At 43.8% G+C, this 15,209-nt stretch overlaps 1 protein-coding gene across 2 annotated transcripts in view; it reads left to right on the top strand.

Moving 5' to 3' along the window:
* Positions 1-13,875, top strand: part of KDR (kinase insert domain receptor) — a 31,044-nt gene extending 17,169 nt beyond the window's left edge. For both annotated transcript variants that reach the window (XM_072861863.1, XM_072861862.1), the window contains exons 20-30: positions 1,055-1,143; positions 2,875-3,031; positions 4,517-4,617; positions 5,921-6,043; positions 6,179-6,290; positions 6,683-6,782; positions 6,899-7,004; positions 8,818-8,969; positions 12,477-12,573; positions 12,695-12,783; positions 13,656-13,875. In XM_072861863.1, the coding sequence (XP_072717964.1) occupies positions 1,055-1,143; positions 2,875-3,031; positions 4,517-4,617; positions 5,921-6,043; positions 6,179-6,290; positions 6,683-6,782; positions 6,899-7,004; positions 8,818-8,969; positions 12,477-12,573; positions 12,695-12,783; positions 13,656-13,875 (1,346 nt within the window). The remainder of the gene's footprint in view (positions 1-1,054; positions 1,144-2,874; positions 3,032-4,516; positions 4,618-5,920; positions 6,044-6,178; positions 6,291-6,682; positions 6,783-6,898; positions 7,005-8,817; positions 8,970-12,476; positions 12,574-12,694; positions 12,784-13,655) is intronic.
* The last annotated feature ends 1,334 nt before the right edge of the window (positions 13,876-15,209 follow it).

Below are 15,209 nucleotides of genomic sequence, written 5' to 3'. Positions count from 1 at the left end.
AGAAGCCAGCTCCATCCCTACATCCAGCTCCATTCCTTAGTTGTTCTATCACTGCTTTTGTGTCCCTCGGATCCACTTTATAGTGTAACAGACTTTGGGTCTGAGTCTAGTACCAGATTTAACAAGTTGATCGTATTCTTGTCACTGGCTACAGCGCAATTGCAAGCTGTGGCTTCCCTCCCTTGCTTTGGATGGGCTGTGGGTGCCTCTGTGCGTGTGTAAGGAGGGGAGATTGCAATTTGGAGTCCAGCTCTGGGTGGATGAACCTATTTTACTTTATAATCGGGGACAGATGTTTCATTTAACAAATCCAGCACTGCACACTAATTTGGAAGAAATTCAGTGTAAAGTAACTCAGTAATAATTTTTCAGGGAAGCTGACTTGTTGGCTTACTGTGGGATCAGAATTTAATTTGTAAAGTTCCATGACAGAAGTGCAGTAGTTGAGGGAAACATAATCCATAAATATTTCTTTCCTTGTTTACTCCATAATAAAATAGACATGGCCAGTATCTGGAACCTAGGATGGAAATTTATCATTGCAGCATATCCCTATATGAAGCAATTTGAGCATGAAATACCACATTTGGACTGTATATTAAGGCATCTATGTCTGAAACTGAGATCCCTGTTTTAAGTTTTTAGGACCTAAACTGCCCGCACAAAAATGCGTAGATAATCCTGTGTGTACCTTATTGCAGATGAGTGGTTAATTGCACTGAAGTTCATTCAAATATGTATGTTGCATCCTTACAATGTCAATTAGGGTAGGCAGTTATTGGCACTTTGAGTATAAGCAGAGCACTATACATTTTCACATATGAAATTAAGCCTGTGATTTTCAAAAGTATGTGCTCTCTTTTCCTTCCTTATACAGCAGAAAAGGAATCATTTCCCTGCTTTAATTTTTTTTATTACTGGTATTTTAGAAACCTCTGCATAGCAGAATGCTTTTTGAAATGTATGTTTGAAATGTATCTAGCCACAAACTATGCTGTGAGATAAGGTGGGATATAAGTGGTCTTTCTAAGGAATTGCTTTATATGTTATACAGGCCCACTCATGGTGATCGTGGAATATTGCAAGTTTGGAAATCTGTCAGCTTACCTACGGAGCAAGAGGAGTGAATTTGTCCCGTACAAGGTAAGGAGTCAAGGTTAACAGCATAATATGGGATTTGGAGGGTTTTTTCCACACACAATGTTTCTGTTTCTAGTGCCGACTGTAGTGGCAATCCTTGGGGACGCTGAATATCTAGTACTTCTCATGGGAATGAGAGATGGCAAAGACATCAGAGGTCATCTAGTCTTTCCCCTGGCCCCTGCAATGTAGCTCTTTTGTTATTGTTAGCTTAAAATGTGCAAAGGAACTGGGCTTCCACTATTTCCCTTGGCAGATTATTCTACACTTGGCCATATCTGTCAGGAAGTTTTTTCTGATTATCAGCCTGAATTTTTTCCTTTCTTAGTTCAGCTCCAGACCACCTTAAATAACTACACTCCCTGCTTAGTATATATATCCATTAGATATCCATAGCTATCTTCTGTCACATGATTATCCTTTCTGCTATCCGCTTGGCTCATTGCTGAACCAGGCTATACATTTTTTTTGCCGTTAATCATTTTGTATAAGTGATGTATCTCATGAGTTCACGTTCAGCTTTTCACCTCCCAAGTCCTTTGCAAAGGCGAGTTCCCATCACAACAGCCCACCTTTGCACCCCGATTTGAAAGGAGAGTGTGGATGGAGATGAACATTTTCAAACTCATTTCTGTTCACCTCTGTGAGGGGGTCTGATTTCTGGAGATGGTTGGAAGGGTCCATCCCCTCTGAGGGTCAGATTGCTGGATGAAGAGCATGGCTGAGGGTGCTCAGCACTGAGCATCATGCTCAGGACCCTACCCCTTTTACCCCCAGCCAGGAGGGAGGCCCCTGGGCTGTGCTCTGCCATGCTGGTAGACCTGAACTTCAGTCTTCCTGCAGCTGCTGTGTTTAGATAAGAGCTTCTTCAAACTGCTTGTCTGTTCTCCAGGGGGTTATTTTTCTTTATCCTTGGAGTCATTGTTTACTATTTTATATTGGCAAAGGCAACTCGCTGCATCCTCTTGTGAGGTAAAAAGGATAAACAAATATCGGAGAGGCCTTGAAGGAAGAGGCAGGGTTTCACAAGGGTGCTGACCCCTGCTTACACAAGCAGTGGGGATGGGAATTGGCAACGGAGAAAAACAGCCCTGCCAGGGCAGAAAAGTCACCAAACTGAAGCAGAAGAAAATGGAAACATGGCGGACCAAGCCTGCGGGGCTGGCATCCTCCCTAGAGGCATTCGGTGGCTTAGGGGAAGAAGGAAATAAATCAGATTTTGAGTGCTGCTAGGGTTTTGGCCAAGGTAGAGGTTTAGCGGAAGGGTCTTTGCAGCAGCAGGAGGTAAAGCTGTAGCAGTACGGAGAGGCTCAGGAGTATGAGAGGGGGTTCGGCAGCATCCACATATGCTTCACAGGTGGTGGGCACCAGGGAGCTGAGAAAGCCAGCTGGTCGGCATGCATTTATTCCCAAGCATGTGGATATTTTGATGGGGGGCGTTGGGAGGAGGCGGGAGCAGGCTAAAGCCATGCTGTGGAGTGGCAGAGGCTGCTCAAGCCAGTGAGCCTGCATGGCCATGGGTTGGGATTTGCCGGCGCTGTCACCGTGCCATCCTGGTGCCCCAACCAGAGCTGGCTTGGAGCTGATCAGCCGGTCATGCCAGTGCTGGGCTGCCCTCCCTGCTTTCAGTGGTGCCCGTGGCACAGACTGTGGGGAGCATCATTGCCTCTCCCGAGGAAACTTCTGGCACACTTTCTGCTTCTGATTTCTTCCACTCTCCCCTCACATTTCTAGACCAAAAGTGCCAGGTTTCGGCAGGGGAAGGAGAACTATGTTGGTGATGTGTCCGCTGACCTGAAGCAACGGTTGGACAGCATCACGAGCAGCCAGAGCTCAGCAAGCTCTGGCTTTGTGGAGGAGCGGTCCCTCAGTGATGTGGAAGAGGAGGATGGTAGGATATGTCTTCTCCTGGTGTTCTAACAGCTGTCGTTGGTGGGGGCTGATGAGGGACATTGGGGACCATGTGATTTCCAAAGCTCCCTCAAAACTGTGTGCAGGGTATTTCCTGGATAACCCAAGTTCCCAAGCTATGGATCATCTAGTTCAGCATCCCAAACCCCTCAGCCCAATCCCAGGTAATGTCCTGTCTGAAAAGGGTGTGTTTTTAGTCCGCTGCCTTTTGGAGATCCGTCTATTTAACCTTCCAGTCTCTTCAGGGAAAATCGCAGAGCACAGACTCCGAAGGCAGTGCAGAGAGGGATGCGCCAGGATGCTAACTGGATTTCCTCAATGTTTACCAAGAAGTTAAATATTGTGAAATGCCATCTGCTTCACTGCTTATTAGCAGAGAGGTTGATTTGCCTTCCCTCTGCGCAGGTGGTCTGTCAGGAACAGGAAACCTGAATTATCCGCTCATTCAAAGCCTCCCCTGGATATATGTACCTTCTGCAGTGGTTTCACTGATGCATTTGCCATGTTCTCCTTTGGCAGAGACACCACAAAGTCCTCAGTGCTGCCAACATGTTTCAGAGACCGCTGATTTCAGCAAGCAGTGAGATCAGACTGGTCAGGAGGGAGGCCATAGCTTAACTGCCTGTACTTCTGCTAAAAGTCATTTAATGCAAAGAAAAACATCAGTATGTTAACACGGAGGATGATCTTGTGGTTTCAATGCGATCCTAATAGGTAACGTCAGGCATGCACTTTATGCATTTCCACACCATTTTGGTCCTTTTCAGACCTTTCTGGTGTAACCACTGACCCTCTGAGCTGGGATGTTATAAGAAGTATGTAGACCTAGAGCAGGCCTTGAGATGAGGGTTTTAGCCACCAGTGTTGTAGTTCTTGGTAGATTTCTTCTTAAAATCAGGAGCTGAGCAAAGCCATTGAGTTGTTTATTTCAGCAGGAACTAAATGCCTAGGTATCTTTCTTGGATACTTGAGTACATTATTCCTCCAGGTCACTAGAGGATGAGGTTAGGCTTCTTGTACCCTAAATTAGCAGGGCCCTTTGCCAAATTCAAGTCTTTCTCCCCATGGCATATTCTTCCTCCATAAGGACTAGGTGGGGCCTCCCTCTCATCGGTTTCCAAATTCATCTGCTGAAACCACAGCAAGCCTTTCCTGTCCTAGGAACTTGTGAGCTGAGTTTTGGTTGTTTTTCTTTTGGGATTGTTTTGCAAATCTTTCCACTGGTGGGAACTCTGGAAATAAGCAAGGAGGCCTGGGGTATAACCCATCATCTCAAAGTTTATTTTACACAGGACTAGTTTGGTGTAAAATGGGTTGTTAGAGATAATTATATAGCCAAAAAAGGGCTTGGTTTGCTCTTCCAGTTCAATGTGGCATAAGGTTAAGATGGACTTTTACCTAAGAAGCAGTTATGGGTGAAATCTGTGACAAAGGGCATGTTTGACTGTTGTCTGATTCTTTGCAGCTGGTCCTGAAGACCTTTGCAAGAACCCTTTGACCATGGAGGACCTCATCTGTTATAGCTTCCAGGTGGCGAGGGGAATGGAGTTCTTGGCTTCACGCAAAGTAAGGCACTTCTCAGGAAGACTGGCGTGTTATTTATTTGACTGTAGGAAATAGTGCTGTAGGTCTATAGAAGGAAACAGCATGTTCATCTTTGGACTAGCAGTCATTGCAACATTTTCTTTTTGCCCTAAGACATACCCGAATCATTAATACTACAGAGTGAAACAGCCAATGCATTTATTGACACAAATGTTAGTGATCTGTATAAGGTTTACGGGTCACCGATTCATAGAAGAATGATTAAGTAGTTGAAGGAGAGGAGCTGACTTACAAGGATGATTAAAGGAATTAGGGACAAATCTCTAGTAACTGGAGCTAAACTAGAGTAAAAGAGTTTTCTCTGAGGAGGTTGCCTGTAACTTGTGTGGTGGGATTGGAAGGGCAGTGTGAAGAGAGACGATGCTCACCTACGAAACTTCATGGATGACTCCTTGGAGAGTCTCTTGCCAAAGACACCTTGGCAGTCAATAGCATCTCACCTGAATTTTGGCCTTCTAGAAGTGCTTTTCTGTGATTTGATCCTAAATACATATAGTACATGCTTCAAAGGATTCAATTCCAGCAAGAGCAAGGAATTGCCTGCAGTTGTATAGAAACAAAAAGGATTTAGAAAAGGGAAAATGAAATAAAAGCAGGGAATATAACAGTGCTCTAGAGTGCAGGCTAGGCATTCAAAAGCAGACTTCAGTCTTTTCTAAAAACATAAATTTGTCTACATTTTATACATCCTGGTTGGTGTGTATATGTAAAAGGATATCTTTCCAGGATCTGTATTTCTAGGCCATACTAGAAGCAAATCTGCAGCCACTTTCAGAGCCTGGCTTTTTTACTTCAAGCTATTGAGGCTTGAGTTTTGAAGTCTTTGCGTTGTTGGCTACGCCGTCATTCTGCATAGGTAAAGGCATGGACTTTTCTGTCTGTAGTCAAGATTAATTTGTGTTGGAATCAAATTGGCGCTTTAGTGTGATACGTTTTTCAGAGAGAGAGTGGAGTACACAGATATGAGTGAACCTATTCTTAGGATAATTAATTAGCTAACTTCAAAGGCCCTCTCTGCATAGTGGATAAACAGATGTATGTTTGGACTTGGGAACACAAGCCTCCCTGAGCCAAATCAGTTGTGACCATCAAAAAACCACTTAAAATCAGTAACTGTTGATGCTGAGGTTTCTTTTTTTGCTTAAAAGGTTTTAAGAATTATCTGGCCTTTGAGGGTAGGAGAGCACATATGTGAAAGAGATCAGCCCCGTGGATGGAGCTGTGACAACAGGCAGCATATGAAGTTGTTTACTTCTCTTTGCAGTGCATCCACAGGGACCTGGCTGCTCGTAATATCCTCTTGTCAGACAATAATGTGGTCAAAATCTGTGATTTTGGCTTGGCTCGAGACATCTACAAAGACCCAGATTACGTCAGGAAAGGAGATGTAAGTTTCAGATTCTCTGTTTGCGAGAGAATTAATATGAAGTCAGGACTCCTTTTTTTTTCCCTTAAATGGGTTTGTGGGTACTCAGTGTTTTGTTAAACTGTGATACCTTCTTGTTTACGGAAATGCTTTCAGGCCAGACTACCCCTAAAATGGATGGCACCAGAAACCATTTTTGATAGAGTGTATACCATTCAGAGCGATGTATGGTCCTTTGGAGTTCTGCTGTGGGAAATATTTTCATTAGGTGAGTCACTTTAATTTTACAGAGCCATCTTAAATTTTAAACAACAGAGACTGAAGAAAACAGTCAAAATGTTCTTGGATCCTCTTTAGCTTTTTTTTTTTACTTCTTGAAAATTTCCTGTTTATTTTCTCGATCAAAATAAATACTCAAATTTCCTTAAAAATGCAAATGTGGAACATGGACTTGAAATGCTTCTTCATACAATTTCAGTAGGTGATTATGTGCCTCATTTACTCAATCAGTTGCTGTTGCCATCATAAATATAAATTCTTTGCACATCCAAATATACTGAATTACCTTATTAACTTAGGCCATAGCAAATTATTTGTTTGAAAATTAATCCCAGAATTTAAGAGTCTAAGGCATTAAAATTACTGTTGCTCTCATTTTAGGTGCGTCGCCATACCCTGGAGTGAAAATTGATGAGGAATTTTGCAGAAGACTGAAAGAAGGAACAAGAATGAGAGCACCAGACTATACAACACCAGAAATGTGAGAAACTGTTCTTCCAGCTGCCCACACTTACCCCACAATAATAGCAGGTGCTTGAGCAAGCAATAGGTGCTGTTTTCTTTATGCTGATATTTTAATGGGTTTTGTCCTTCTAGGTACCAAACAATGCTAGATTGCTGGCACGGAGACCCTAAGCAGAGACCAACTTTTTCAGAACTGGTGGAGCACCTGGGGAATTTACTGCAAGCCAACGTCCGTCAGGTACATGAAATGTACTTTCTGGTTGCTAAAACCACCGGCTGAACCCCGCCTGTCCCACCAGCCGCCACAAAATCCCACGGCCGGGTACGGTCTGCTGGAGCTGTTGGGGAGCCTGGGCTTCTTCCACCGCTCCTGTTACTGACCGGCAGCTGGGGCAACTGGCAGAGAAGAATGACCTGGTAGGGGAAAGATCGCAGAGGTCTGTTGTGGTAACCAAAAGCCACCTTGCCCTGCCAGCAAGGGCTTCCCATGACAGGACTGCTGTGGTTGCTTAGCTGTTTTGCTGAGGAGTTGTTGGCACAGGTTCAATTCCCTGCTCTGCTGCCAATTTCTCTGCGTACTGCAGAGGCATTTCGGCAGGTAACTCCCTTTGATCTTACTGTGCCAAAGATAGATATCTTGGCATATGTGAGGATGTGGGATGCAGTGTTTTTAATTACTCTTCTGGAAGACAAGGATACAGGCATTTCACTGCCTGTCAGCAGCTCCATACGGATAAGCATATTAGGACTTGTCCGATGTACAGGCATTGTGGTAAGGGAGCCCATTGCTTCCAGGTGGGGTACACGGGCCTCCCTCCCTCCTGGGTTCTCCATCTTGTGGCTCCCTCTTCATGCACCACAAATGTGAACAAGGCCAGGGCAATAGATGTGAGCACTCGAATGAAGGAGACTGGATTTTGCCATGTGCAAAATCTCCCTTTCTCCCTTTCCGACCTATTGGTAGTGATGGGAATTACCTGTCCTTCCAAAGTATCTTGTCTTCTGTGCATACCAAAACTCAGAAAGGATATAATTTGTTCATTTTCCTACAGAGCAGCTTGAATCTTATGTATCACAGAATCATAGACTGGATGAAGTTGGAAGGGACCTCTGGAGGTCCTTGGTCCAACCCCCTTCTCAAGCACCTAGGGCCAGTTGCCCAGGACCATGTCCAGGTGGTTTTTTAATATCTCCAAGGATGGAGACTCCACAGCCTCCCTGGGCAATCTGTGCCAGTGCTCCATCACCCTCACAGTAAAAAACGTGTTTCCTTGTATGTTCAGAACATACTATATGTACATTTGCCCATGACCTAATCTGGTTGCATTACTAATGATTTAGACTCTTGTCATAAACATGTGTCATATTGTAGTCCAAAAGGGATAAATGCAAAAAAATTAGAGAAAAGGGGGGAATCTACAAAATTATTTCTTATGGGACTATAAATAGGTATGCAGTACCAAAGGATGCATAATCCATTTTTTCTCTTCATACTTTACAGCGGAAATGTAAACAAATGGAAAAAATTTTTTTAAATGTTGTTGTTATTCACATCAAGTTAGATGCCAAAGTATTGATAGAAAACTTCCTTTTTTGCTGTCTCCATTTCATTCTTTTTTCCTTTACTTCTTATATTTAATTTAGGCTTTATGATTCATATGCTATAGTCCAACTCAATCTCACTTTCAGTTTAAGGTTATTTTTTCCCCTCAGGGTCATGTTCTTTGTGTCATTGCAATTCAAACATTACTAAAATTTAATTTTTTTATTTCAAAGACATCAAGAAAAAGTTCAGTTTACGCATTATGTCACAGTATGCCATATATAAATCTCTTTTTTTTATTGAAAACTATTTGGCAGTGGCTCGTACTAAGTTTCCTCTTTTAATGAAGCTGCTCCTGTGAGGGTGGTATAATGCTCATGGTTTAATAAAACAGGCACGGTAGCTCTGTTGGACTGCTGCATTCTCCACATACGTGTGTGTAGCTGTTTATGTCTGTGTATCTCTGTAGCCTTATTTAGTTTTTATATTTTTTCATTGCATTCTACAGGATGGTAAAGACTACGTTGTCCTTCCTTTGTCAGTATCGCTGAATATGGAAGAGGATTCGGGTCTCTCTCTCCCAACTTCACCTGCTTCCTGTAGGGAGGAAGAGGAAGTCTGTGATCCTAAATTCCATTATGACAACACAGCAGGAATTAGGTATTTTATATGGTGGACATCCTACTGGGGCCTCTGGGCAGGTTTTGTTCATGCTGGGGGCAGGGAAAATGAAAGGAAGGGACTTCAGCTGCCTGGTCCATATTTGACCTCCTCCATAGGGATAAGAATGAATCCATAGAGTTTTTGCAGGCAAAAATTAGTTTCTTACCTCCCCAAATGCTATGGATTTTTTTTTTTTTTTGCTACCCTATTTGGTATTCTCATTCAAAAAAACACGAGTATTTGTTATTTAGTTTTTAAGAACCAGAACAAATACAAAGTTTTACCAATCCAATTCAGTGGCGTTCACACTCTTGTATTGCAGCTCCCTAAAATATTCATGGTAATAGATCTGTCATTAATAACCTCCCTGGCATTTTTCCTCCTAAGGTGAAATGGTGGTAAATAGGTAATGAACTGATAGCCAAGGGGAAAGTGACCTAAATAGCGTCATCACTGGATTTTGTCTGCTGCTTGCTTCTGGTGGGCTGCTGGGGCACTCACGATGGACCAATAGTGGTAGATGCTGTTGGGTATTGTGGCAGAGGTGACACCCCCGGTAAGGAGTTTGTAGTAATGCAATTAAGCAGGGCTTATGTTGGACATTGTGAGGACCTCGGGCACAGGATGTAAGGGAGAAAGATATTTTCTCATCCAGTGCTGCCTAAGATCAAATTCAGCCGCTTAGGTGCTGGGAGCTCTGGGGTCCTTGCTGCAATCTCAGAAGAAGAAGGATAGGAGATGGATCCAACCATCAGAACAGAGATGGACTCTGCTGGCAGTTTTCATGTGGTTTCCACAAAGTGAAGCCCTCTCCCTCACTGCTTGTATTATATCCACCAAAGACAAACAAAGTTCCCAGTCATTTTGAGTACTGCAGGATTGCATTTTTATGTGGTCCTGGAAAAATCTAGGTAGGCACAGACCGTGCATTTCGCACTTCAGTTGAACTTATGGTCCTAGAGCTGAACTCTCAACCCTATGTTTTAGTAGTGGGGCAGTCCAAAATGTAGATATTTAAAAGACACAAAAGCATGATTTAACACTGAAAACATCACACCTATTTTTCACCTATTTTCCTAATACTTCCTATATGGCTTTTCCCAGTCTGTACTTCCTGTTATGAACAGAATTAAAACCTCCCCATCAACATTTTAAAGAGACTTTGAAACTCTTTTCTCTTGTCTTACAGTGTGACAGGGTTTGTGAGAAAGCACTTGTGAAAACCATGCTAGGAGAGGCAAAGTGGGGAGCCTCAGACATGTTTTGGGGCTTTATTCTCCTGTTCTGGTAGCTGAAAACGATTTTGTAGGCATGGATCTTGGTATACAAGTATACCAAATGGTATACCAAGGTATACCACTTGGTATACCAAGTGGAAAAGATCGATCTGTTCAGTAATGTCTTTTTCAGTCTTCACAAAAGTACTAAGTATGAGGAGAGGCTGATAAATACAATCTCTAAATCAAAGCTGGAGGAGGAGAAGCAAGCACAGGGAAAACAGAATATTAAAGAATATTTAGATTGCTGAGGTAAATTAAAATCAGCAGGACCTCCTAACATCTGCAGTATTTGGCTTAGGAAATAGATACGCAATTTCTGAACCTTGGAAGATTGTCATTAAGAACAGTCAGGTGAGGTAAAGAAGATTTAAGGAAGTCTAAAGATAATGCCTGTTTTTAGAAAAAAACAGAAAAGGAGTAACCCTGAAATCAGGTTAACTTGAATCCTAGGAATGATCTTGGAATAAACAGTCAGATAAATAATGGTAAATGCCTACAGGAAAATGAAGGAACTAAAAATGGCCAGCATGAATTTGTCAGGAAAAAATCAAGTCAAACCATCCAAATTTCCTTTTTTTTGGGAGAATAATTGGTTTGGCAGATAGCAGGGAAGATGTATTTTCTGTAGGGCATTTTTGGCCCTTTTTTTATGGGACAGCTTATTACAAAATGCAAATACGTGTCAGGAAATACTGTCAGGACGTCAGCTGAGCCCTTACCGCCACCAGGCTGGAGTCAGGCTCCACATGTGGCTTCTCCCTGCCTGCCCACTATTTCTGGTCCTGCTTGCACAGTAGCTTGGCTTAACCAGGAGGATCTAATTCATTGTAGCCCACGTAGGCTGACCCTTGTCTGGGCTGAGCAGAGGCAGGACTCCCATACCTGGGAGGTTGTTCAGATCAAGAGGCTGGGATTCCCAGTCCTCGCCACCCTGGTAACTGTAGTCCTGGCCATGCAGTTCTGTGCCTGTGTGGACAATTAAATGCAAGTACACGGGGAGCTTTCAGACTAAGAAGGCAAGTTGTGGAATGAACTTCTCATCATTCAAGGTCAGGTTGTCCAGGAGGGTAAGTGGACTCGATTGTCCATTAGATGGACATTTTGGTCCTGGCAGGGTTGGGTGGGAAGTGGATTAGAAACCATTGCAGAGTGACAGGAGCAGAAGACATGGTCAGTGCAGAGATCTTGAAAGAACTGATTTTGTTAAACCTAGGAAGAGAAAATGGAGAGGGAACATAGTTTTCAGTATATGAAAAGTTGCTCAAAAGAGGATGCACATTAATTATTCTCTGTCCTCAGCAATAGCACAGATTTTATTTGAATCAAATACTTGGGTTTAATATTTGAAAAACATTCTAAGTGTTATTGAGCACCTGAGCAGGCTACCCAGGGAACTTGTAAAATCCCCACCTGTTTAAATAAATGTCTGTTGGAGATAGGTAGGACTCAGCATAGCTAGGCTCAAAGCTGGGAAATGGGATGAACGATGCTCTTAATTGCCTCCAGCTTTGCGCTCCAAGTTGATGCAGGCTTCTTTTCTAACTCCATGGCTTTTTCTTTGTTAGCTGTTAGGAACATAAGTTGGTCCTGTTTAACTGGGACAACATCCATTTTATTCCATATCCACTTAGACAGAAAGCTGAGGGTAGCTGTTTTCTTTGCTGTATCAGTACCTCCATGAAAGTCAATTTTATTTTTTTGTCCAATATTTTTTATGGATGTCATCCTGACCAGAGGGCTTCTTTTGGAGAAGAGCCTTCAAGAGAGATGTAGCACTCCCTGACCTGATCCCCACGGTTTAAGGGCGGCAGTCTGCTGAGTCTGCTGTTGTTGACCTAGGTCCAGCCAGGGGTCTCAGAAGTGCAGTCCAAAAGAAGAGACACATGTCTGTGCTCCAGGCTCCTCTGTTTATTATACTTCTAAGCGAAGCTTGCAGGAAGAGAAGCCCTCCAGTGTAACTGAGGAAAGGAGCTGTTTTCTCAAAGCCATTTCTTAGAATTTGCTCAGAGATCAAGGTTGTCAGGAGCAGAAGGTCAGAAACATGCCACTTTCTAGGCTGTTCATCCATTTCAATAAATGGATATTTTGAAGTTTGCATAATATGTTTTGACAAAAGGATTAACCTCTCAGTAGAGAGATGAAAGGATTCTGATATCATTGTGCTGTTTGCAGCCAAGTTGTGGATAGTGGACACAAAACTTTTTTTGTTTTGTTTTCTTTTCAGTCAGTACCGACAAGGTAGCAAAAGAAAAAGCCGCCCTGTGAGTGTGAAAACATTTGAAGATGTCCCATTGGTAACCACTGTAAAAGTTGTTCAGGAAGTGAGTTTATCTGTTGTTTGTTTGTCTGTTGTTTGTATGTCTTTTCCTTCTGTTGATGTCTTTTTTCATGGTGTTTTTGTTTTATCCCTGTCCATTTAATGCATTTCTAACACCTTTGCAGGAAAACCAGACAGATAGTGGGATGGTTCTTGCATCTGAAGAGCTGAAGACATTGGAAGAGAGCGATAAACAAGTGAAAATACCGTTTAGGTAAGTCTCAGGGTGCACGTAGGATTGAATGTGACCTTTTGCCTGCAGTACGTCAGAAGACTGGTTTGTAAAATTTTTTAGAAGGCAAAGTCTTTTCTTATGGTATTTTTAAAAACACAAAGAAAAATTGTGCACTGTATGCCTGGTCATCCGCATTTGGTACCAGGAGAGGAGAGGTAATGCAGCTGTTGGAAGCATCAGCCAGCACTGCAGAAAGGACTTGTATTTATCAGCTACAAAAGCATCAACCACCCCTCGAAGGAACTGAGCTGGTGCACACAATTGAGCGTATTTGTGAGGGCCTGTCTGCAATGACAAACAGCTCTTTTTTTTCTTTTTTTTTTCTTCTTCTTTCTTTTTTCTAAAGCTGACCCTCGAGTTTTCAGGATGTACCTGGGTGTATTTTCAGAGTATTGTACAGGGTTTTCATTGTGCAGTTCACAGGAAGCACAGTGGCATTCATGGAGCTGAAACCTCACGTATGCTCTCTGAGAGCTTCTCAGGAATTATTTTTTCCAGGACAACTTCAGAGCAAACAAAGGTATACTGCAGTTACAATTGCACCACAGCTGAAATGTGTGAAGCCTCTCAAAGTTTTCTCTCCATTTCATCTGCAGTCGCAATCTAACTTCTTGTATCATCATAAAATTAAATATCTTTTTCATGCATTAGTGAAGTTAGGGTGTATAAAAAGGTCTCTCCTTATAATTAAATGCATGTTTTAAAAGGCTTGAAGACAGTTTTGCTAAGTGCACCATTTTGCTTTGGTTGTTGCTGCAATAGAAAGCAGCTGCCGGCAGGAATTGCCCACCTGCCCTCCAGAAGACAATCTCCACACCTCTCTCAGTCCTGTTTCCGCTTGTTTTTCGCAGCACACTGGTGCCCAGCAAGAGTAACGAGTCCGTCATGTCCGAAGCCTCCAACCAGACAAGCGGGTACCAGTCCGGGTACCACTCGGATGACATGGACACCACCGTCTACTCCAGCGAGGAGACTGAACTCTTGTGCACCCGGGAGGCTTCGCCCCCGCTCTGCCGCGCACACGGGCTCACCTACGAAGGCACCGCGCCGCTCGCCTCCCCGCCACTCTAGGGCGAAGCCGGTGGCTCCGGGTCCCCCTGGGATGTGCCTTCTTTGCCTGGACTGGTGGTATTCAGGTTTGATGTACAGAAAGACCGCATCCGTGAGACTAAGAAAAGACGTTTATTTTTCCTGAAGAGGATGCAGAAGCATCTGGCAGCAAAACTGCACTCTGCCAGGCTGTGGGGCGCTTTCCTCGAGGGATACTGGCAGCTGAAGGCGCAAAGCCCCGGCTGCAGCGTGTGGGTGCTGTGCCAACCCGATGGCAGAGGCAGTGTGGTGGCCTTTGGGATGCCGGTGACATGCCGAGTGTCTGCTCGATGCAGGCAGCAGCACAGCGTTCAACTTAACTCTTTCTAGTTGTATGAAGTAACGGCACAGCCCTGCTCTTTTTTTGTTTGTTTGTTTTTTCCCTTGTGGCTGGACTCCAGGAAGGAAACAGCACGGCACTGGCTTCTTGTTTCTCAGAGTTATCCCTTGCTTGCACCTCCACAAACCAAAAAAGGAACCTCCAGCTCAAGGCTCTGGCACTCACCTACGGCCTGAGGCTAAACATAGGCTGGGCTAAATATAGGTGGGGCGATGGTCTCTGTCCTTGGCGGAGAAAAAAAGTTGCTGTACCAGACCTCATGAGCTGCATTTCCTTGGAAGGCTTGCCTGGCGAGGCTGGTTAGTAGGGAGGAGGCAGAGTGCTGAGCCAAGTGATGGGACATGGGTGCGGGGGGCATGCTTCACCTCTGGGGGTGGCCTCCGGGTGGCTCTGCCTCCCATTCTCCCTGGCACCCTTGGCCCATGCCAGGCACCTACCTGCTTCTGAGCTAGCCTGAAACGGCTGCAGAAAATGCCCCCTGCTTTGAATCACCACTGAGGCAGCCTCTACAACAGGTAGAAAGGGCAATGTAATCTACCTTAGGACTGTAGGGAGCCCTGTGGTCCTGGTGGGGTATCCTCAGGGCATCCTACCACCTTTTCATCTCATCCCCCCCCCGAGGTGTAGGTCTGAATCCTTCACTTTGCAAACTCCAAGCCTGTTTGCACCGGCAGAGATCTTGGTTTATGTAGTCTTGGGAATCCGTGACTGGTTTCATGGCAGCTCTGATCTTCTCCGAGTGGCGAGATTGTGACTGATTGTTGGACAACTTCTTACCTGTGCTCTTGTAGTCCCAGAGCTCTATTGATAGACACAATGCAGGCTACAAGATTTTAAAATGTAAAGCTATTTCTACTGAGTCCTTTTTTGTATTTTTATAATTTTTGTTTGTTTGTTTGTACTTACTATAATGTCAAATGCTGGGAACCATGAATATAAGGCATATACAGTATTTATAGCCTCTTTATGTAGAAAT

Source organism: Ciconia boyciana, chromosome 5 (assembly GCF_034638445.1).
Source record: "Ciconia boyciana chromosome 5, ASM3463844v1, whole genome shotgun sequence".
Classification (NCBI taxonomy): Eukaryota; Metazoa; Chordata; class Aves; order Ciconiiformes; family Ciconiidae; genus Ciconia; species Ciconia boyciana.
The sequence above is the reverse complement of the archived record's forward strand: the minus strand, read 5'-3'. Positions and strand labels throughout refer to the sequence as shown.